This window comes from Ranitomeya variabilis, chromosome 2 (assembly GCF_051348905.1).
Source record: "Ranitomeya variabilis isolate aRanVar5 chromosome 2, aRanVar5.hap1, whole genome shotgun sequence".
NCBI classification, from domain to species: Eukaryota; Metazoa; Chordata; class Amphibia; order Anura; family Dendrobatidae; genus Ranitomeya; species Ranitomeya variabilis.
In genome coordinates, this window is record NC_135233.1 from 670,011,452 (window position 1) to 670,037,070 (window position 25,619).

Here is a 25,619-nt window from a genome sequence, read left to right on the forward strand (position 1 = left end):
AGATCTTTCATTCACTCCCTACATCTGATGAGTTGTTCGCTCTTGTCATCTACACCTCAAAAACATTTATAGAATTCAACTTTTTCTTACTTTTGATTCTGCAAAAACTCTTACTGTACCTCTTATTCATTCTCGCCTGGGCTACCATAACTCTCTATTAATTGGTCTCCCTCTTACTAAATTCTCCCCTCTCCAATCTGTCCTGAATGCAGCAGCCAAAATCATATTCCTCACCAACCGTTACACCAATGCCTCTACTCTGTGCCAGGCATTGCATTGGTTACCCATTCACTCCAGAGTTCAATATAAACTTATCACTCTCACCCACAAAGCACTCCACGGTTCAGCACCACCCTGCATCTCCTCCCTCGTCTCAGTCTACCACACTTCCTGTGCCCTGTGTTCTGCTAAAGACCTAAGATTAATCAATAATCCGAACCCCCTACTCCCATCACCAAGACTTCTCATGTGCTGCACCAATTCTTTGGAATGCACTACTCAGGACAATTCGATTAATCCCCAACACCCACAGTTTAAAACGTGCCCTAAAACACATTTCTTCAGCCTGGCCTACCTCCTCAACATATTTATCTAACTATCCCTGTTTCGCCGATATAAAATTTTCTTGAAAACCAGGACCCTTGTACCATTTGTCCTCACACCCTTTATGCATTTAATAGCCCTATGTGTCTTCTGTTTTACACATACAGGTTGGTTACCAGTTCATGCAGCATTACATGAACACCCTATTTACTACATTGATGGCTGGACCGTACAAAGAAAGAAATTGTTACCATTCACCTTTCGTGTCTACCCTATTTCCTCATAGATTGTAAGCTTGGGAGCAGGGCCCTCATTCCTATTGGTATCTGTTGATTTATGTGATTATTGTTATTCTGTAATGTCTTTATTGTCTGTACAAGTCCCCTCTAAAATGTAAAGTGCTGCAGAATATGTTAGCGCTATAGAAAAAAAAACACCCTAAGTACATTGTAGGTTGAATATGATTCTACATTATAATGGCCCAGGAAAGGCAATTGAAAATTGGATATATTGTAACTTTGGCCATAAACTTTGTGGAAAGTAAAATTGATTGCTTTATAGGTAAATACACTGAAGACCACGGTCATCATTTGACAAGTGCATTTGTCTTCTTTTTTCTTTTGGTTTTGTCTCTCTTCTGTGTGTTTTTATTCTCCATTTACTTAAATAATATCAATATGTACTATGGAACAATACAAAATAAACCTTAACTTATATCAGTTAGATTTTACATAGTGAGATTGTAATAAACATATGTAGGCCACAGTGAAAAGATGGGAAGAAAAATATAAAGTTATCTCCTATCGCTTACATCTGTATAGAATCTGATTGCTGCCTTGGCCCAAACAAATAAAAAACATGTGCAAGCGGGTTACATGAACTTGTACTTTTGTAGCTTGCAGTTATTCTCTTTGACAAGCATAGATTCAAAACAATTCAGCTAGCTTTGTGGGATTTCTTGTATTTGCAACTGTCATTGCATTTTCTTAACACAGAGCTTTAAAGGGAACTTGGCCCCAGGATTTCCCATCATAAACTAAAGGCACTACCATTATCTGCTCTACTAGTAATTTCCATTGACCTTGATCCAAGTCCTAAACTCTTCTTCGATTTGCCAAAAATACCTTTTATATTTCTGGCATGCCGCAAGGTCTGGTCCGATGGGAGTCTTTTTTATTTGTATTTGCAGAATCACCATCCTCCTGGCTTGATTAATGTGCATGATGCGTACTACATCATGCACAGATCAATGCACATCTTGTACCTGCGCAGTTGAAGGGCAGAGCCAAGCAAAGTACTGCGCATGCGCTAGCATGAACTTCATTCTGAATTAATAGCTGCTGGCATATTATAGGACTTTGCTCTGCACTTAGAAGGGCAACGCAAAGAGCACCTGCGCAGGCCTGCACTTAACTGCATAGATACAAGATTTGCAGCGATCTGTGGATGACGTAGGACAACTCATCCACATCATTCAAGCCAGGAGGACCATTATTCTGCACATAGAGGAAACATCAGTAAAAAAAAGACGTCCATTGGCCCAGACCGCTCCATATGCCAGAAGTATATCAGGTATTTTGGGGCATATGCAGGAGGAGTTCAAAGCTAAAGTTCATGTCAGTAGAATGCAGTAATGAAATAGATAAAGGCGGTGGCTAATAATGGCAAAACCCGGTAACATGAGTTGTATTAATTTATTTTGTGACATTCAGCAACACTAACAGTTACAGAACCTAAAATATTTGCTTGTCTTCTCAGTTGTGAGTACATATAATGATTTGCCAAAATGATATTATTTTGGGGTGGTAAACCTCCTATAATAAGACTTTTTATAAACACTTTTGTAATGAATTGCCTTGGCAGCTCAGTGGTAGCGCCAGCTAAAGTCCATTTTGTTATGACTGGGCCCTAAAACTCGCACGGGAATGCACAAACACACACCACAGGTTCCTATATAGACTAGGCAAATCCTTAACTTAACCTTGCCTGACTGCAGGAGTTGGCACCCTAAAATTATACAATGGTGCCCCCACCCAACATTGGTTGACCCTAAGTGTCCTTAACTGCACCCTCAACTATGCACAGAGTGTAACCCACAACAACCATAACAGAATGTAGTGCACCCAGACATAGGGTGAGATACAAGGCCAAGGACGTGTTCACACAGTCATACATGAAAGAGGGAAGAAAAAGATAGGATTCCAAAAAGACTTTCAGTATACATGAAAACTCCCAGACTGTAAATGTAACAAAATGGGAAGAGTGATGGGAAAGAGAACACGCAAACAAACCGCAGGAGAAGTAATGGAGAAAACCTCAGCAAGACCATCCTTGACTGGGGAGCTAGGACTCCAAGCATCCATCTTGCTTGGAATATAGCAAGCAAAGACTGCATGTACTGGGTGAGTAAAATTAGTCCCTCCTAAGTTGTGATTGGATAAAGTAAACAAGGAAGTGAAAACACTTGCATAGAAGCAACACAGCAAAGCAAAGGTAAGAATATTATCAGTAGTTGGACAGAGACAACACAGGCTGTGATCAAACAGAGGGAAGCCAACCACACAGCCAGAGGACATCGGATCAAGCCTCAGAGTCGAGCCATGACACATTTACACTGCAAGATTATCATGAAAAAATCATTGCTTTTTTCAGCGTATCACCCTGTTTAAACAGGACTCACACTGATGAGAACTATGGCAGTCTATGCACACTGAGTGATCTACTACGCATCGCTCAGTGAGCATCGTTAAGCACGTTGTGTCTTTGTAATCATGCAGCGAAACCACTGGTGATAGGTAAAAATTTACAGATTGGGCATGGTTTTAAGGGAATCTATCAGCAGGTTTTTGCTATGTAATCTGAAGACAGAAGGAGATATAGGCTGAAATAAAGAATTCAGGGATGTGTCACTTGTCAAAATGCATGCTGCTGTTTACTAATTGTGAAGGATTTATCACTACGAAATTAACGTTGGTGGATTAGTCTAGCATCTAAGCAGCTCACTGTCTGTTGACTTTCTACACAGAGAGCCTGGTGTGGGCAGGGATAGCTTTTTAGCTCTGCTTCATTCTAAATCTAAAAACTCTGTGTCAGAATGGGTGCACTTAGTAATCTAAGTGATACATCGTTGGATTCAGCTTCTTTTTGCCAACATCATGCTGCTTTCAGATGAGGTAGCAGAAACCTGGTGATAGATTCTCGTTAACACTGCAAAATCGAGTAATGTACATCCACCTTAACTCTCACAATTTACATAGTTGTTCATGGGATGATTAAAATATAGTTAAGCAAAAAAGTAAATTTAAATTACTATACCTAACTCTATAAACACCACCGGACTTCTAGACACTTGGAAAGAATTGCAGGAATGAATATGGTATGCTTTTTTTGTCTTATCTTTGTAATAAATAAAATATGCTGATTTTAGCAGATTTTACATATTCACTTTTCATATGTTTGCACTCCTCCTGTGAGAGGTTTTTGGTAGGTTTTCGCCACCATTTTACTGATAAAAACATTGTGTGTCATGAGCTTCTGATTTTACTTTTCTTACTGATAATACCCTATTATCCCAAAGTTAATTTAATTTTTTGTGGATCTAGGTTTATAGAGTTAGTGATCAGAAACGGAGGGAAACCGATCTCTGCTTTTTAATATGCAAATTAGCCCCTTAGAGCGTAAGTTCTACCTCCAAAATTACACAGAGATATCAGTTTTTCAGACACTGTAATGCAATTTAATAGAAAGCATTACCACACCATCATACTAGATGCAGCTAGGATTTATGGTGCCTTACACATCAGGAGGAGCCTTCAATTACTTGATCCCTTTACTTCCTCCCTGCTGCTGTGCGCTGAGCTTAAGCAGCTAAAATAACCTAAATATCTTACTCAAACATGTAATTACATATTGTCTGTACATCCATGGGGTAGTTAATAAAGTCACTTCACTTCATCTGTAACATGATAGAAAATGATAAAACTTCCAGCTTGTGAGTTAGGAAGAAGAAGTGGTCTACAGCACAAACAACTAAGCTTTGAAGGGAAAAGCTTGACAAGTCCTGCACTTAAGGTTCCATGACCGCCATTAAGTTTTTATTACACAATGTTTCTTTTTCTTGTGATTTCTAAGTCATATTTGGTTCTTTGCTACATGGAGCAAGTTCACATCCCAACACAAATAATATTATTAGTAGTATAAATACATTTACAAGTACAGATATAACAATAAGTACAAGTCGTATACACATATTTACAAGCAAAAAAATTGGTGTAAAAGGGTGAAAACTACAATTTAATGTCTAAATGTAAATATTCAGTAATGATATCCAATTAGATCTCCAAGTAACATAATTTCTAAATGTTGATTTTAGGAGGAGACCATTCAACGAGCTCGAGACGATGAAGAGAAACGGAAAGAAATCACTAACCATTTCCAGATAACTCTGGCAGAAATCCAGAGTCAGATAGAGCAGCAAAGTGAGAGAAACACTAAGCTGTGCCAGGAAAATGCCGAGCTGGCAGAGAAACTCAAGAGCATTGTTGGCCAATATGAAGTCAGAGAAGAGGTAAGGTGGAACAGCTGCCCTAAGCTGTCAATCTTCCTTTAAAACAAGCAAACCTGTAAAGGGAGACAATAAAACGCTTTATGATCCACATGGAGTTTTATATGGATAGAGCCGGATTTATGATCACAACAGGTGCACTATACAATTATGCCAAACACTATGAGTCGTGTAATAGAAATAAATGACTTCCATATGAAGAATATTAACGGAATGTAACTGGCTCGCCTTACACAGTCCGCTATTGATATATGACAAGATTGTTAAATAATTGTTTATGTATATTACCCAATGGATGTCGTTTGCTAGACATTACTTTTATTTATTATATTTTAGAAATATCCTTTGCATATGGAAGTAATCTAGGATTTGTCAGCCTGTGGTTTTGATAGCATATCAAATAACTGGCTGACCATGACTATAAATCCAAAGAGATTTTGATGGATTAGCATCAGCATTGGATATTGCTCGAAAATTATTTTTAGTTGTTTTTCTACTCAGTTGCTGCAAAACACAATTTTACAGATGTGTCAATGTTTCAGCATTTTACATTTGAAAATGTAATATGACTGTAAATCCAAATATTTCAGACTCCAGATTTTCCGGGAAAATACATTAATGTCAATCACTTAGAATATGTCATGGCATATTAAGGGCACAGGTGCTTTCTCCTATTTGTCGAAAACAGTTCGAAATGTGCTCTACATCTTGATGACTAGAAGTGATCAAAGAATAACATGGAGTCACGGTTATTCATGAGGAGAGAACTCTGCTCCTTCTCCTCTCTCAACAGTGATTGACAGGTAACAATGTATCATTCAATACTCAGTATCGAATCAGAGAGAAGGACAGATAGGGCAGCATATTTCAGTGACAGGCCTCCTAAACGTAGAGAATAAGAAAGTGGATGGAAAACCCCAAGGTTTTGGCTACTTTTCACTTTGTAACTGAACCTGACCCACAGCGGTCCCCTGTCTTGTAATAGGATAACTAAATACTTATGCCTGGAACCTTAATACTTTTCTGCATTCTAAAATGTTATGTGAGTTTTGACATAATTCTAGCTTACAGCTACACGTACAGCCCAGCATTTCCAGATTATATTCAGAAGGGCAGTCTCACAGTTCTTATAAATGGTCAGTGTTCCCAAATACATGAGTAGACTGGTCCGGAATAGTTTTTGATATTTTTTAAAAGTTTTGTTTTGAACATTTTCAATGAATGATATTCTAGAAAAACTAAATGAAAATTACAGAGTAATATATAAAAGGAATGATTAACTAGGAAATCTAAGAGAAAGCAAGACAATTCAAAAACAATCCATCCTGTGGGCTTTTGAGATGGTAATAGGTATTATAAAGGGCAGGAGAGATATCAAGTCTTATTAAAGAAGTACTGTTATGGATTTCTTGGAGAATGGGAGAATATTTCAAGTTTTCTGATATTATAACATCTTTTTTTATATTTTTGTAGCATCTGGATCAAATTTTTAAACAGAGAGAGCTCCAACAGAAGTTAGTGGATGCCAGGCTAGAGCAGGCCCAAGAGCTGATGAAAGAAGCTGAGGAAAAGCATAAGCGAGAGAAAGAATTTGTAAGTGTTGTCAATATCTGGCCTATCTAAACCTTACCCAAGAAAGCACGACACAAAAGACTTATCACTTTGCTCATCATAACCTCATATCAAAGTTCTATCTAAAATAAAGCAATTCCCTACTCATCGCACTCTCAGGATACTATAGCAATAACCCAAGGAGCCATTTAACACATAAATGGCACCTTCCTTAATATAAGGATGACGTAGATAAAGTAATATAGCCTAATAGCTTTTAAGAGCGCTCATTTCACAATTATCTTGCAGTGTAAACAGGCTGCTGATCACCCTATGAATGAGCAAAACGCTTTTTCATAGGGTGAAATGATGTTTCGTATGGCATAAAAATCATCATTCTCAGCGGTTCATCATCCTGTGTAAACAGGACTGTCATTGCCGAGAACCACGGCAGCCTATGAGCACTGAACGATCTACTACAGATCGCTCAGGACACATTATTTGCTTTGATCTGCCTGTGTAAACAGGTATTTAAACAACTCGGTAAAGATTTACCATTCGGTCGTCGTATCGTAAACTTCTGCACTCCGCATGGGAGTTTATTAGAAGGGCTACAGAGGGGTGGCAAATTATTTTCATTGTGACAGATATAACAATAAACTATAGTTTAGACACTTAAATGAGACATCTTCATTATTGCAATTTGGCCTTGAGTTACAAGGTTTGGCTTAGTTTGATGCGATTAGTTCATTGCTTTCCTTGATACAAGTGATTGTTTCTTTAATATGCCCGACATCCTAAAAAGATCAGTTGTATGTCTTTTATTTCAAACTTACACATTCATGTAGTGTAGATTATACATTTGGCACTAGATGCTTGGCACACTGATGTAAACTAACAAAGCTTTAAAATAGGTCAGTAGAAATGTAAATATCAAGACCAATGCTGTACAAAGAAGAGAAAGGCGACTCTAAAGAAAATATCACAATGGGGACCCTTTGTGGTGCCAATGTCCTGGCATTTGTTTCCCTTTTGATCCCCTTTCCAAGACTCTTGGCCCAATTGCCTCTTTGTTTGCTAATAATCCAGTCTAATGCACACGACCATAAAAATCAGACGATTGTTCTTCGTTTTGACAGACACCACTTGTCCCCATGTTATTCTATGGGGCTGCAAACATCTGATTTTTTTCCTTGGACTCAGTTGGTCCGAGAAACAAATCATGATATGCATGAGTTACATCTGTTGATCCACTTCTAAGAAAACCAGATCACAATCTGATGAAACTTTGATCAAACTGTGATCAGGGTCTTATCAGGGTGTGATTAGCACAATCGGACTGATTTTCTTGGATGAGAGAAAAACGGTCCTGTGACCCCTGCCTGATACAGGTTACCACCACCTTGTAGAACGGAGTGAGCATCAACTAGGGCTAGATTCTTATAGAAGTCGCATGGTTTCTCTCCATGCTATGTATGGCCTTAGAGGGGTTTTCCATTTTAATGTATATTAATAAAATATGATGCACTTAATCTAAAAGTGTTACAGGTTCCTTTCCTATACTCATTAACGCCTTCCTCATATAATGTACAGATCTCCTGTCCACAAAATTCCAGCTGATGAAGGAACATGTGACCAGACTTGTCCATCAGCTTCCCCCAATTGCAAAGCAGCTTTCTCCTATGAAATGTTTTTCAATTGGAAGATGTTGATGGACAGGTCTGGTCACATGACCGGCCATTAGGAGACATTTTGTGGACATGTGATCTGTATAGTCTGTGAAGAAGGCTGAACTAATAAGTGTCACAAAATTATGCCCCCAACAAACTTGGTAAAATAAGAACAAATTGGCCACCCCATTTACGAATGTCTAATGCAGATCCTGAGGGAATGCTATAATATAAAGTGTGATAGTGGCTTTGTCTTGACATTACAAGGAGAGAACAGATGAAGAGTAATACGTCGGTGGGGTCATGTTGTACGGTTCTGTTTCCCTATTCGGGGCCAATATGTTGTTGGCACTGGACGGCTGACCTACTGATGTTATTGATATGGGATACATGTACCAGCCATCCCGTGATGTCTTTCACAATCCTAACAGAGTAAACCTCCATATAAATGATGAGGCTGTTCTGGAATAAAATAAATGTGTTATTTCTCTTTAGTAATTGAAGGTAGCAACACTAGCAGCTCCAGATCATCATATTTTTATCCAGCTAGACACATCCCTCAGGCATTGCCATCTGTCTATACCAGCTATCCATATACTCTTCCTAAACAATTTGATTAAGGAGGCAGCTGTTCCACTTTCCTGTCTTTCTCTATTACTTGGCAGCTGCAACTTCTATTTATTATTGCTTAGTTTTACAATTCATACCCAGATGCTTATTAAAACATAATGTTCTTTTAGCTCGAGTTGTTTCTATTGACCAAAATGATAATAAATGACATAGAAAACATACGAGGGAATAAAAATATTTCTCTATATATATTTGACTATTAATAAATATACTGATGCAAAGAAAAACATATTTTGTGATGCAGTCATTTCATAAGATTTTTTTTTTTAGATTTGAGACCATAATTTGCAAACAATGCAGTGCCTATGCCTACGCAAATCCATCTAGTTGATTATTCCATACTGTAAATTTACCTTGCCATATATCACAGATGATCCATGTCAATACCAGTCGGGCTTGGACTGGCCTACAGGCAAACAGGTGAATCCACCGGTGGGCCCATGTGCTGGCTCAAGCTGCTCTACATGAGCAATAGTTGGCACAATACACTCTGTACTGTACAGATAAAATGAGCATATAATCATTCAACAAACCACCCACTATAATATTATATAGAAGCATATAAAAAACTGTGAATGAAGGCAATGTAAAATTAGCATAAAGATAAATAATAGGCCCCCAAGGCCATTGTTACTGGTGGACCCTTGTCACCTCAGTGCAACCGTAATACCTACTAACTACCTTACATAATATATGTATTTCATAATCTTTAATCCTTACTTCCACTGAGCTAAAATAGTATGTTGTGAGGATCATGTAGTTCCTAAATCAGGCCATACAGTTATGGCACAGGGAAGGGCCCTGCTTAATATCTGTGATTGCGTCATTGGCTGGGGATGTCAGCTCTGATATACAGCTGGCAGCCTCCTGCAATAGCATGGTTCAGAGATCACTTTGACTTCAGCCACTTAACTCCTCAGATGCTACAGTCAACTCTGATTATGGCACTTAAGTGGTTTTAGGCAAGAAGCTCCCTCTGTAAGCCCATCAGCACCTCAGCAACGCAGTCTTCCATGTAATATAGCTTATTGTTCTTTGCCTATACAAGACCTAACAAGCAGCCTGTCAGTGATAGATTGTCAGTCATTATGTACAGTGTGGTATTTCTTCACTCAGCGGTACACGGAGGTAGAAAACAGGAACACTGTCTCTTTAAATATTCGGTTGGTTTATTATATGGCAGCATAAACCAACAAGGAGGGGAAACTAAACACAGCCCTTCAGGCAAAAACAGGAAAACAACAAAGAAAACAAAATGCTGTAACAGAGTCCATAGGTGCGTGGGTAGCAGCCGACTCTGCAGCAACACAGGTTCAGTCTTTCCTCCTCAGGACACAAACCACTAGAGAATCCTCTCTCCTGTCCTGCTGTGAAAATCTTCCTCTGGAGCCCAGATATTTAAGCCCCTGACCATGTGACTCCCCCCATATGACTGAACACATGACTATGACATCACGCAGGTCCTGTCAGCATACGACAGTACGGACTCTGCAGGTGGAGATAAGGTGGACATCCTCCCACCCACTCTATGGATGTCCACATAAAAACCAGTCCATTTATGCAACTTTGCTTATTCCTCCCAACACTTAACGTGCTGGAAAAAAATATTCTGGGTTTCACATCATTAAGCGTAATGATACATATTTCCCATCCAGTGCTTTACCACTGACTTTATCACAACAGCAATAAAGCACCACAATGTATTATAGAAGCAATCTAAGGATTACGGGGGCAAGTAATATAATGGAGTAAAAAATCTAGAAAAAAATTAAATGCTCAGAAAAATTAAACATATTCAAAACACATTTTTCCCCTCCACACTGTTTACTATCCAAAAGAATAGAAAGAATGAAAAGCTACACGTTACTGTCACAGGCAAAACAGTAAAAACCCATGCTATAAAATTAAGTAATTAATTATCATGCATGAGAAATGCTATTATGGCTGTTCTCTGTTCATTCTGCCTCACTAAAACTTGAATAGAAAATTATCTAAAAGCCCTATCCAGCAAAAAATCGTACTAACTAAAATTACAAGCCACAGAAATGATACAGCTCCGTCAGCACAAAAAAATGGTGGACCCTTGGTGTGGCCAGACATTTAGGTGCACATTTCCACCTACTTGTTTTCCATCTACTGTATTTCTGCCCTTCTATGGCTTTATAAAACCTGAGAGCCGTCAACCAAAGAAAAAACGTGTGGAGCTACAGGTAAAGTAGGTGAGAAGGTGCACCTGAATGTTTGGCCCCGCCATGATGCACCGAGTTCATGCACTGTGTTTCAACAGTCATTCTGTCCTGACAAACTCATAACATATTATTCATACTACACAGTGAAAATCATCAAAATAAATAAAAAACATATTTTTTCCTTTTTCCAACAAAAAAAATAATGTAAGTTATTCAATACATTATAAAATGGTGACATTAAAATTAATACCATATTGTGCAAAAAAAAAAAAAACAAGCTCATAATGCTTAATCTCTAAGGTCCATGCCCAGGGGCATTACATTTTGATCTAAGGGCTACAATGGTGCTCAAAGGTTTACATACATACATACATTACAGAATTTTTACTTTCTTGGCCTTTTTTCAGAGAATATAAATGATAACACCAAAACTTTTTCTCCACTCATGGTTAGTGGTTGGGGGAAGCCATTTATTGTCAAACTACTGTGTTTTCTCTTTTTAATGCAAAATTCACAGCCCATGAATGTCATCTTTGCGCTGTCCATCCACTGCCGTGCATGCTGGCCTCTGATTGGTCAGCAGCATGTATTACCGCACATAAACCCAATGGGTCTGTGTGCTGCAATACACTTCACCTGAATGTGCGTCCGAAGATGCACATCCAGCTGAGGTATTTGCTGGTGTCGGCAGTCACCTCAACTGCCAGGCTCGGTCAAAGTGGCGATTCCTGCGACCACAAATGGTTACACCCCTGCCACAAAGAGAAGCTGTCCATGGGTTTTTTTCCACCTAATTTGAGTATTATTTAGAGACAGAAACCCTGATCCAGCGATGTGTTACTTACTTGACTGCTTGCTGTAGTTTTGATAAAATCACTGTCTTTTCATTAGGAGATTATCACTAGAGAGCTTGTAAACCTTCTGTCAGGTAGCCCTTCATCTTCATGAACTCCACCCCAACTTTGACTGGCAGTTTTCTGCCTATGCACAGTGTACATAGAAAGATTCCAAATAGTTGCGTGAGTGGGACCATACAGAGCTCAGCAGATCTGCAATAGATAAAATTGTGATTTTATCAAAAGGACAGCAAGCAGCTCAGTAAGTGATACATCACCGGAATCAGGGTACCTACATCATACTGCTCTTAGATTGGTACCAAAACCTGGTGACAGTTTCCCCTTAAAGAGTACATATCACCACTCTGGGGATGCTCTTTACTTACTAAAAGAGTGGTCAGCCCCAGATTGGTGATTTTATTAAAGGGAACCTGCATACTTTGCTGAACCTTTACCAAATGGATGCTGGGATTGCACAATCGGGGAATTTTAGGCCCAACTTTTGTAAGAAAGTCAAGCCCTTCCGGAGACAAAAGTGACACATCTGATCAATTCTGGCAATATGAGGAGTATAAACAGAAAAATCATCAGCCTTGGGCTTTCTACTCCTATAAAAGGACCTTTAGGACCTCCGTAGGCCCAAGGGTCCAGGTGAGACTGCAGCCCCTGCACCCACTATGGTTATGCAGTTGCATTATTAATCTTATATTACAGTTGTTATGCTATAATATACACATATGCTTTTACAACCCAAAAACTGGATTCAATAGTCCTGCATTCTTCCTTAATAAGACAATTCAATTCAAGCATAAGTAAATGCTAAAAGTATCGCTGCCAGTATCTGGCATGACATGCTAGGGTTTGTAGCCCAACAATACATCATTAAATTGAGTTAAGGTGTATTTTTTATTTTTTTGCTGAAATCATTTATTTTGGCATGGTTTTTCCACATGTCGTTCCAAAACTATTTACTCAATTTACAAACTACAGCAATAAAGCAGAAAAACATTTTGTAAGAGTATGCTCTAACTGCGTTCAATTAATATTACATTCCCAAGTTATTTATAATAAAATTGCCAATAAAATATTATTCTCTATTAAAATGAATAATGTCTTCGCAATCAGTACAGAAAGCGTTGTTTTATTACTGCAATCCAACCAGAAAACACTGCAGCAAATTGTCTAAGCACCAACATTACATTGTCAATTTATTGCTGCCACCTGGTGGTTACAATGATGAATGTGCATCTTGAGACATAAATAGTAAAAAGTGCAGATGATCGGATGATTACATGTTTATAGATTGCTACATTTCTCATAATGCATAAATTCAATATTACATTTATAGCTTGTGACTATAACTGAATATATTTCTACATAACACAAGAGAACATCAGTTTGTAATATTAATGCGTATAAATGTAGATGAAACTAGAAAACAAACTGGTGAATATAATAAATGGAAAACATGCTAACGTTGGGAATCAATAAGAATATTTTTTTATTAAATCTTACTAATTAATTATATTATTAGTATATTATTATTAATATATTTAAACGTATATCTTTTGACTGTGTGAAAAGTCATGGCCAAAAGTTTTCGGACTAACATAAATTTTGGACTCCATACTTTGCTGCTTCACCAAGTTGCTCTTCGGTGATGTTTAGATATCATTCTTTATTCCTGGCAGTGTTCTTTGGCAAAATTGTGAGTGAGCCCACTCCTTGTGATGAAAAGCACACATTCCGCACACATAAGAATGCATTGATCCGCTTACTTCCCGCATGTGGCTATGCCCACCATGAGGGAAGTAAGCGGATCATGTGCGATTGGTACCCAGGGTGGAGGAGAAGAGACTCTCCTCCAGGCCTTGGGAGCCATATAATTGTTAAAAAAAAATAATAATTAAAATAAAAAATAGTGATATTCTCACCTTCCAGGGTCCCCCGGCAGGTTCCCGCTCCGCGACACTCCGATCCCAGTATTTTTTTTACTGCTCTACGTTATAAACTTCGGTGAAACGCTTGGGGATTCAGAGTGCTCACCACTAGTGATGAGCGAGTATACTCGTTGCACACTCGGGTGGTCTCAGAGTGACTGTGACGGAGATTTAGTTTTTGTTGACACAGCGGCTTTGATTTACAGCTGCTAGCCAGCCTGAGTACATGTGGGGGTTGCCTGGTTGCTAGGGAATCCCCACATGTAATCAAGCTAACAGTCACAAATCATGCAGCTGTCACAAAGAAAACTAAATCTCCGAGCAGTCACAAATACTCGGAGATCACCCGAGCGTGCTCGGGAAAACCCGAGCAACAAGTACACTCGCTCATCACTACTCACCACACATCTAGATAAGTTCCTTAGGGGGTCTAGTTTCCAAAAGGTGTCACTTGTGGGGGGTTTCAATGTTTAGGCACATCAGGGGCTCTCCAAACGCAACATGGCGTCCCATCTCAATTCCAGTCAATTTTATGTTGAAAAGTCAAATGACGCTCCTTCCCTTCCGAGCTCTGCCATGCACCCAAACAGTGGTTTACCCCCACATATGGGGTATCAGCGTACTCAGGACAAATTGTATAACAACCTTTGTGGTCCAATTTCTCCTATTACCCTTGGTAAAATAAAAAAAATGGATCTGAATTAAATTTTTTGTGACAAAAAGTTAAATGTTTATTTTTTTTTTAAAACATTCCAAAAATTCCTGTGAAACACCTGAAGGGTTAAAAAAACTTCTTGAAGGTGGTTTTGAGCACCTTGAGGGGTGCAGTTTTTAGAATGGTGTCACACTTGAGTATTTTCTATCATATAGATCCCTCAAAGTGACTTCAAATGTGATGTGGTCCCTAAAAAAAAAAATGGTGTTGTAAAAATGAGAAATCGCTGTTTAACTGTTAACCTTGTTTAACTTTTAACTTCCTAACAAAAAAAATTTTCTTTCCAAAATTGTGCTGATGTAAAGTAGACTTGTGGGAAATGTTACTTATTAAGTACTTTGTGTGACATATCTCTGTGATTTAAGGGCATAAAAATTCAAAGTTGGAAAATTGGGAAATTTTCTAAATGTTTGCCAAATTTCCGTTTTTTTCCACAAATAAACGCAGGTAATATCAAAGCAATTTTACCACTAACGTGAAGTACAATATGTTACGAGAAAACAAAGTCAGAATCAGCAGGATCCATGGAAGCGTTCCAGAGTTATAACCTCATAAAGGGACAGTGGTCAGAATTGTAAAAATTGGACTGGTCAATAACGTGCAAACCACCCTCGGGGGTAAAGGGGTTAAACATTTTGGGCATTATGAATCAGCTGAAAGGTTCACTTTATAGGGAATCTGTCAGCAGGTTTTTAATACCTTATCTGAAAGCAGCCTGATGTAGGCAAAAAGACTCTGAATCCAACTATGTATCACTTAGTTTACTGGGTGCCGCGTTCCAACACAATCAGAGTTTTTAAATGTAGAATGCAGCAGAGCTGAGAAAGCTAACCCTGCCCACACTAGGCTCTGTATGTACATTGTCTATTGACAGTGAGCTGTTTATCACAAGAGGGGCCAGAGCAAAGTCACAGAAATGATAGTGTCCTGGTGATAAAACCTTCATTGTAAGTAAACAACAGCACACAGCCTGATAAGTGACACATCTTTGAATTCAATGTTTTAACCCCTATCTCATGCTGTCCTCAGATTAAATAGCAAAAGCCTGCTGACAGATTCTTCTTAAAACATACTGACTGTGTTGCCAAAATGACCGTGAGAAAGCTCTATGTGTCGAAGCTGACACGAATGGAACCGGAGCTAGCAATAAGAGTGGAGCATCAGTCGAGGTTGACAATCTAGTACATTCAGGACAAAATAGCTAAAAAGTACAGACAGCCAACGTGTTTTACAGACAACCTGGAAAATCAAACAAAAAACAGACACTTTTAGCTGAGGACCTCCCTCCCCCACATTGTATTAAGGATGGACAGCCCCTTTAACTTCTCACTCTTTCCCAAATATTGGACCTTTATTGAGAAAAATGTATCAAGTGATTGTCAACTAAATCATATTATGTCTTTGTTCCAGTTGCTTACTCAGGCTGCAGAATGGAAGCTACAGACCAAAATGCTGAAAGATCAAGAAACAGTATTAAAAACACAGGTAAATACAGGAAAATAAAATGCAGGTAATTTTTTTTTTATACGCAGGGAACGTGTCATCAGAAAATGGTTTATTTTCTAAATCAGTTTTTTTGTGCTACATGTATCTTTTTAACAAAAAAAAATGGCAAGGTGTTTTTATTTCGCAATCTGTATTAAAAAACAAAACAAAATTAGCAATCTTGCAATTTCCACACTGGCCACTGGGGCTTTTTTAGACACAAATGTCCTGTCCTTTTAGGAACAGTTAACAAAGCGCCATATTATCACAGGCAGGATTACAATTCCAGGTAACACCTCTATACACAGCTGATAACAAAGGATCCACTAATCACAATAGGGGATGCCAAAGCTGACCTTCCTCCCCCTCCCTTCACAATGACCTTTGCACATGCTCATTAGATGCTTCAATACAAAAGATAGGGTCTGGTTCAGACCATTGTGGCTATTGTGATGCAGTGACACCTGTTACAGGTAGGGGGCACTGCATGGTCTTTCCAGGATACGCACGGAGGCGTATTGAGGCCGTGAGAGTGCATGGCAGTTGCATGCATAAATATGATGGTGAGACAAAGTCCAGCATTGTTGTGAATGGCCGGTATGTGTGTCGCAGAGGAAGTTACTCTGCGCGGTCAGCTTAAAGCAATGTTGTTGTTCTGGGACATGTAGTCCCACAAGTATAGTTGTTGGTATAATTATGAAGGGAGGCTGTCAGGGCTAGTTATGAGAGATGAGCGGGTTGAACTAGCCACACACACACTCCCATCTAGGGGAGTGGTTCCAACCATATAATGTGACTGAGGTCTGATCACATGGTCTCTGAGTGTGGACCCGAATGGTCCATGTACTGAAGGTCCTGGAGAGCCTATGTGTTGGGAGTGCTATCTCCCTAAACAGCACATGGTGGGGCTTTGGACCTGGTGGCCTGGGGTGTTGGACGAACGCCCTGAATAGCACCCGGACAGGCCACATGCCTGTGTGTTGGACGGTCCCAGGTGGGATGGATGTCCTGAATGTGGAAAGCTTCTGTGTTGGGAGGTCCTGGGAGTAGGACTGGATCCTTGAAGAGCACAGAGTGACTGTGGTCTTGGATGGTCTGTGTTGGAAGCTCCTGTGAGTGGAGTCTTCCTGGAGCACCTGAGAGACCGTGGACCTGGACGGTCTGTGATGGGGAAGCTACCGTCCTTCGGTGGCTCTGGACTGACTGATGTGTGCCGACCAGGTGAACCCCGTAAGGCAATTTCCCCAGGAGAGAGGACTGACAAGGAGTCAGCAGGAGGAGCAGGAGCTCCCATAAGGAACCATAGACTGTTGGTGCTTATGATACTATATGAGCTGAGCGGGCACCCACGGCAACTGGTCAGATAAGGATCAGCGTGTTTAGTGACGCAAACTAATGATTTATGCCGCAGAGAGGTTTATCTGCTCTATGAACTGTGCAGTCACCTGTTACTGGAGAGATACAGGCTTGAATAGTGAATACTTTGTAAAGTCAAATGTGATGAAGTAATGGACTATGTGTAAGCCGGTGATGTGCAACCTGGCTTACGGTGCGGTTTATGACGTTTTTAATAAACCGTATGGACTGTTTTAAGTGAAAAATCGTGTCTGTGTGCTTGAATTCCGTGCCAAGCGAATGTCCCCCAACACATGTGGTAAGCACAATCTTACATTATATGCATGTCTATTTCCTGAAAGACCACAAATACTTAGTCTAGAATAGTCCCAGGGGCTAGTGTAAAAATTGCCAGATTTCCCTTTTTTTACTAGAGATTGTGATATGGAACCCATTTTAATTAAGCCACATAAACTTAAAAATGCTTATCTCCAAGACCGCCCCTTCAATGGGAGGATAATTATATTAATAAGAAAATCTGTCACCAAGTTTTTTCACCTAATCAAAGAGCAAAAGGGGCAGAAGATCTGATTCCTTAATGTGTCATTTAGTGAGCTATTTACTGTAATTTTGATAAAATCAGTTTTATCAGGTTATAAATATAGAACTAGTAAACCAGCACCCTTGTATTCATGAGCTCTGTATACCCTGCCCCCACCACTGATTGGCTGCTTTCTGCATATGCACAGTGTACATAGAAAGCTGCCAATCAGTGGTGTGGGCGGGGTTATAAAGCTAAGATTTCAGAGAACTGGTAGTGATTTTATCAAATCTGCAACAACCAGCCCAGTAAGAAATACATCACTAGAATAAGGGTCTCTGCCTCTACACCATGCTGCTCACAGATGGAGAGCTGTCCAATTTTGGACTGCCAATCGCATTTTTGTCTCTGAGATAAGTTGCCAGTTGACATGTCAGCTGGTGGATTTCTCATTGAAAACACAGGAGCACTCGGCCAAGTGAGCGCTCCTGTGTATGGGACTGTCAGCTGAGATGGCTGTCAGTCGAGTGAGAGCTCCTGTGTGTGGGTCTGTCGGCTGAGATGCCTGTCAGCAGAATGAGCGCTCCTTTGTATCGGATTGTCAGCTGTGATGGCTGTCAGCCAAGTGAGTGATCCTGTAAATGGGACTGTCAGCTGAGATGGCTGTCAGCCAAGTGAACGCTCCTGTGTATGGGACTGTCGGCTGAGATGGCTGTTGGCCGAGTGCATGCTCCTGTGTACGGGACTGTCGGCTGAGATGGCTGTCGGCCGAGTGAGCGCTTCTCTGTCTGTGTATGGGACTGTCAGCTGAGATGGCTGTCGGCCGAGTGAGCGCTTCTGTGTATGGGACTGTCAGCTGAGATGGCTGTCGACCGAGTGAGCGCTTCTGTGTATGGGACTGTCGGCTAAGAACGCTGTCGGCTGAGTGAGCGCTCCTGTGTATGCGACTGTCGGCTGAGATGGCTGTTGGCTGAGATGGCTGTTGGCTGAGTGAGCGCTCCTGTGTATGGGACTGTCAGCTCAGATGGCTGTCAACCGAGTGCGCGCTCCTGTGTATGGGACTGTCGGCTCAGATGGCTGTCAACCGAGTGCGCGCTCCTGTGTATGGGACTGTCGGCTGAGATGGCTGTCGGCCAAGTGAGCGCTACTGTGTATGGGACTGTCGGCTGAGATGGCTGTCGGCCGAGTGCAGCTCCTGTGTAAGGGACTGTCGGCTGAGATGGCTGTTGGCTGAGTGCACGCTTCTGTGTATGTGACTGTCGGCTGAGATGGCTGTCGGCTGAGTGGACGCTCCTGTGTATGCGACTGTCGGCTGAGATGGCTATCGGCTGAGTGAGCGCTCCTGTGTATGGGACTGTCAGCTGAGATGGCTGTCGGCAGAGTGAGCGCTCCTGTGTATGGGACTGTCTGCTGAGATGGCTGTCAGCCGAGTGCACGCTCCAGTGTATGGGACTGTCGGCTGAGATGGCTGTCGTCCGAGTGCAGCTCCTGTATATGGGACTGTCGGCTGAGATGGCTGTCGGCCGAGTGCAGCTCCTGTATATGGGACTGTCGGCTGAGATGGCTGTCGGCCGAGTGAGCGCTCCTGTGTATGGGACTGTCGGCTGAGATGGCTGTTGGCCGAGTGAGCGCTCCTGTGTATGGGACTGTCGACGGAGATGGCTGTCGGCCGAGTGCACACTCCAGTGCATAGGACTGTCGGCTGAGATGGCTGTCGGCTGAGTGAGCGCTCCTGTGTATGGGACTGTCGGCTGAGATGGCTGTCGGCCGAGTGAGTGCTCCTGTGTATGGGACTGTCGACGGAGATGGCTGTCGGCCGAGTGCACACTCCAGTGCATAGGACTGTCGGCTGAGATGGCTGTCGGCCGAGTGAGCGCTCCTGTGTATGGGACTGTCGACGGAGATGGCTGTCGGCCGAGTGCACACTCCAGTGCATAGGACTGTCGGCTGAGATGGCTGTCGGCCGAGTGAGCGCTCCTGTGTATGGGACTGTCGACGGAGATGGCTGTCGGCCGAGTGCACACTCCAGTGCATAGGACTGTCGGCTGAGATGGCTGTCGGCCGAGTGAGCGCTCCTGTGTATGGGACTGTCGACTGAGATGGCTGTCGGCCGAGTGCACGCTCTAGTGTATAGGACTGTCTGCTGAGATGGCTGTCGGCCGAGTGAGCGCTCCTGTGTATGGGACTACCGGCAGAGATGACTGTCAGCCGAACGATCGGACCAAGCATCGTTCGATTGACAGCTATCTAATGCGTATGACCAGCTTTAGAGTTACAGGGCTGTCCCCGTCTCAGGCATTTTTGCAAAATCCCAGAATGGGGTTTTCTGCCACTGTAAATGGAGACGTGGCCACATATGTTCTGTTCTTTTCATTCACCTGTATGGGAGTTGCAGAAGCGCTAGGTAAGCTTGCGGACAGTGACACCTTTACATTTAGAAATTATGTTCTTAAAAGGTTTTCATCACTGCTTGGTAATGAATACTGCAGTATAATACAGCCACAAGGAATGTGGGGGAAAAGCTTCCTACATTAATACATTGGAATATCTAGTGGCACTCTTGAATGGATATGATCATTATGATTCCCAAACACCATATGTGATCATTAAAAATGCTAAATAGGGGACATTTTGACAAAAGAGTTATGAATAATGTTACATTCTTGATTTATACCATTAATGAATAAATATGAATAATTTTTCCACAAAAGTGCCGTTTGTCAAGATCCTGCTAATTATTCTCATTTTCTCTGCTGGCAGATTACGCTATACTCCGAGAGATTTGATGAGTTCCAGAGTTCATTGACGAAAAGCAATGAGGTTTTTACAACGTTCAAAAAGGAAATGGAGAAGGTAAATTTTCCTTTGCATTCAGATACATAAAAGTGCTTTACTAAATTACGCTATGTCTGAATGTGACTACAGACACAATCATAAGTATGATCCAGTCATTAGCAGCCGCCGGTAACAGTAATGGTTATGCCCATACTTGAGCCTATTTTACCAGCTCTGCTCCACGATTTGACACTATCTGACCTGCTTTATATTTCTCTTGTTGGTTAATACTTAGCTCATAATACTGATAACATCATATAATAATACAACCATTTAGCATCCAAATAACAACATAGCGCTTAAATAATACAACTGAGGAGTGCGAAAGTAATACCATCATATACCGCAGTGCCCAATTAATTTTATCTATAATATAACGCTGGGAGCGTCACTCTGTCCGAAGCCTCTATAGACTGCGCAAGCGCACGCGCCGGCGCAGTCTAGACCCCACAGAGCGACGCTCCCAGGAGATCGCGGTATGCGCAAACACTGAACGCACACCGCGATCTCCAACGGAGAAGCAGGGACCGCCAGGAGGGTAAGTATGATATATTTACCTGTCCCGTTCCTCCGTTGCGCGCTGCTCCTCCGTCCTCCGGTCCACATCCTCTGCCTGACTGTGACGTTCACAGTTCAGAGGGCGCGATGACGCGCTTAATGCGCGCCGCCCTCTGACTGAACAGTCACAGGCAGAGGACCCGGAAGACAGACCGGCGCGCAGCGCTGGATCAGGCCCAGGTAACTATAGCAAGTGCCGGGGGCCTGAGCTAGCGGCGACTCCGGCACCTGACCCCCACAGCGCGCCGGTGTCCCTGCCTGCTTTGGCCCCCAGCACCGCCGCGCACAGCCACCGCACCCAGCACAGCCTGAGCCACCGCACCCAGCACAGCCTGTGCCACCGCACCCAGCACAGCCTGAGCCACCGCACCCAGCACAGCCTGAGCCACCGCACCCAGCACAGCCTGAGCCACCGCACCCAGCACAGCCTGAGCCACCGCACCCAGCACAGCCTGAGCCACCGCACCCAGCACAGCCTGAGCCACCGCACCCAGCACAGCCTGAGCCACCGCACCCAGCACAGCCTGAGCCACCGCACCCAGCACAGCCTGAGCCACCGCACCCAGCACAGCCTGAGCCACCGCACCCAGCACAGCCTGAGCCAACGCACCCAGCACAACCGCCCACAGCCGCCACACCCAGCACAGCCTGAGCCACCGCACCAAGCACAGCCGCCCGCACCCAGCACAGCCTGAGCCACCGCACCCAGCACAGCCACGCACAGCCGCCACACCCAGCACAGCCACGCACAGCCGCCACACCCAGCACAGCCGCCACACCCAGCACAGCCGCCACACCCAGCACAGCCACGCACAGCCGCCACACCCAGCACAGCCGCCGCACCCAGCACAGCCACACACAGCCGCCGCACCCAGCACAGCCACCGCACCTAGCACAGCCACGCACACCTAGCACAGCCACGCACACCTAGCACAGCCACGCACAGCCGCCCGCACCCAGCACAGCCACGCACAGCCGCCCGCACTCAGCACAGCCACGCACAGCCGCCCGCACTCAGCACCGCCACGCACAGCCGCCCGCACTCAGCACCGCCACGCACAGCCGCCCACGCACAGCCACATACAGCCGCCGCACCCAGCATAGCCACGCACAGCCACCGCACCCAGCACCGCCACGCACAGCCGCCGCACCCAGCACAGCCACGCACAGCCGCCCACACCCAGCACAGCCGCCCGCACCCAGCACAGCCACGCACAGCCGCCTGCACTGAGCACAGCCACACACAGCCGCCCACACCCAGCACAAACGCCCACAGCCACGCACAGCCGCCTGCACTCAGCACCGCCACGCACAGCTGCCCACGCACAGCACAGCCACATACAGCCGCCCGCACTCAGCACAGCCGCCCGCACTTAGCACAGCCGCCCACACTGATGGGGGTGCAGGATGGAGCAGCACATGATAGGGTGGAGCAGCACATGACAGGATGGGGGCGCAGGAAGGAGCAGCACATGACAGGGTGGAGCAGCACATGACAGGATGGGGGCGCAGGATGGAGCAGCACAGCCACCACACCCAGCACAGCCACCGCACCAAGCACAGCCGCCCGCACCAAGCACAGCCGCCCGCACCCAGCACAGCCAGAGCCACCGCACCCAGCACAGCCACGCACCGCCGCCGCACCCAGCACAGCCACCGCATCCAGCACAGCCACGCACAGCCGCTGCACCCAGCACAGCCACGCACAGCCACCGCACCCAGCACAGCCACGCACACCCAGCACAGCCACGCACAGCCGCCGCACCCAGCACAGCCGCCTGCACTCGGTACCGCCACGCACAGCCGCCCACAGCTACGCACAGCCGCCCGCACTCAGCACCGCCACGCACAGCCGCCCGCACCCAGCACAGCCACGCAGCCGCCCGCACCCAGCACAGCCACGCACAGCCGCCTGAACCCAGCACAGCCACGCCCAGCCGCCCGAACCCAGCACAGCCACGCGCAGCCGCCCGCACCCAGCGCAGCCGCCTGCACCCAGCACAGCCACGCGCAGCCGCCCACGCACAGCACAGCCACATACAGCCGCCCGCACTCAGCACAGCCGCCCGCACTGATGGGGGCGCAGGATGGAGCAGCACATGATAGGATGGGGGCGCAGGATGGGAGCACATGACAGGATGGGGATGCAGGATGGAGCAGCACATGACAGGATGGGGATGCAGGATGGAGCAGCACATGACAGGGTGGGGGCGCAGGATGGAGCAGCACATGACAGGATGGGAGAGCAAGATGGGAGCAGCACATACCAGGATGGAGACCATATACCAATATAAATGCTCGCCACCCGGGCGTAGAACGGGTTCAATAGCTAGTAATATATAACCCAAATAATCACCAAACTTTGTCCAAATTATTCTACAATATATTGTCCAAATAAAATGACATGTACTCAAGTATTGTTATTTTATGGACAATACAGCTAATAACAAGACATTTTTCAAGAAAACTGGTACATCCCCTTTAATATGTGGGAACATTTTCTATAAATTATTCATAAAGAAGCTGGTGCCAGTAGAAGATATGCGATGTGCACAGAAGAACTGGGACTTCTACATTATTACACCCACAGGAGCTTTTAAAGCATATGTTTCTAAGTTTGTAGGTGTTAATATGAAGTTGCCCCCAACAATCCACACACCTCCTTCTCTTTAGCTAAAACAGCTTCCACTATTCTGGAAAGGTTTAATACCAGAATTTTAAGTGTAGATGTGAGTTTTCTCCTTTGCCTCATTGGGGACACAGACCGTGGGTGTATGCTGCTGCCACTAGGAGGCTGACACTAAGTGATACAAAGAAAGTTCGCTCCTCCCCTGCAGTATACACCCTCCTGCTGGCTCTCAGCTAACCAGTTCTTGCTTAGTGTCTGTAGGAGGCACTTGGGTCTGATTCAGACCCCATCATTTTTATTTTATTTTTTACTTTTCTGTAAATTTTTATTTTTTTTAATTAACGGAGTGAAGGGGGCGACGGATCCTTTCAAGGTTCTGATCTCCCCCGAACCATCAACAGGCGAGAACGCGGAGTGTCCCCTGTGACATGGGAAGCCATGCCTGAGCTCAATTTAGGGGCGACGGTTCCTTTGGGTCCCGATCTCCCTACACCAGCAATGGGCGAGCACATGGAGTGTCGCCTCTACGCTTCCTCTCCTGGAGCCAGGCCTATTGCCGGACAACTTGCCCAGTCCACCCGAGGGCTTGAACTCCGTGGATGTGCAGAGGCTCCTTCTTTTTGGTGTCCGAGCAGCCTCCACTGTACCACCACTGTTAAAGCAGATGGCACAAGGAGGCAGACGGTTCCTCTCCACCTCCCTAACAAAGGGATGGTGGATGGAGGTTATCGCTTTATCCCTGCACCATCCACGCTCCAATACCTAACCTGCAGCAGAACAGCACAGTGCGTGCTTTCCTCGGGGCTGAAACCTAGTCATCTGCAGTCGGCTCCATGCGGGGACGCGCACCAATGGTGAGTGGATCCAGTCGGCAATGGGCCTCTGCAGTGGGATATTAACATGGCTTCCCTGTGGCCCACCTCCATAAGGTAACGCTCCAGCTGGCTGCAAAAATGTAGCCCCCGGCTTCGGCCGATGTGTAGGCTGCATCCCAGAAGACGCGCCCGCACTATGGCGCTCTAAGGCAGCTCCTCCCATCCTTTCTGGCGTTTTCTGTCTGGCACGGGAGCGTTTGCTTTTCCCGGCCCAATGCCCCTCTATTCTACCCCTGGTATTGCTCCCACTGGCTGCAGAAATTTAGGCCCTGGCTTGGGCCTATTCATGGAAGTCACGAGGCTCTGCCCACATCACGTCGTGGCTCCGCCCCCGAAATGGCTGCTCTCGCTCTCTGTGAGACTTTATCACCTCTGCAACTCCAGGTGGCCATCTTGGTCCACCCGACCGGCAGAGGCGATGGTTTTTTGCATTAAAGGGGCTCAACGACTCTGCAGCCGGGTAAGGAAATACTGCCCTCTTCCCTCGTGTACTTTCATGAATGATCCATATTAGTCCCCGGTCTTAGAGGCACATGACCAGTATTCCCTGGTCTTAGAGGCACATGACCAGTATTCCCTGGTTTTAAAGGCACATGATCAAGATTCCCTGGTCTAAAAGGCACATGACCAGCAATTCCTGGTGTTAAAGGCATTTGACTAGCATTCCCTGGTCTTAAAGACACATGACCAGTATTCCCTGTTGGGAATCCGCTTTTTGGGCTC

The 25,619-nt window shown here is 44.2% G+C and overlaps 1 protein-coding gene across 1 annotated transcript in view; it reads left to right on the forward strand.

The window, feature by feature from the left end:
* Nucleotides 1-25,619, forward strand: part of TXLNB (taxilin beta) — a 200,919-nt gene that overhangs the window by 152,053 nt on the left and 23,247 nt on the right. Inside the window, exons 5-8 of the mRNA XM_077289239.1 lie at nucleotides 4,916-5,110; nucleotides 6,581-6,700; nucleotides 16,049-16,123; nucleotides 20,760-20,852. Coding sequence (XP_077145354.1) covers nucleotides 4,916-5,110; nucleotides 6,581-6,700; nucleotides 16,049-16,123; nucleotides 20,760-20,852 — 483 coding nt within the window. The remainder of the gene's footprint in view (nucleotides 1-4,915; nucleotides 5,111-6,580; nucleotides 6,701-16,048; nucleotides 16,124-20,759; nucleotides 20,853-25,619) is intronic.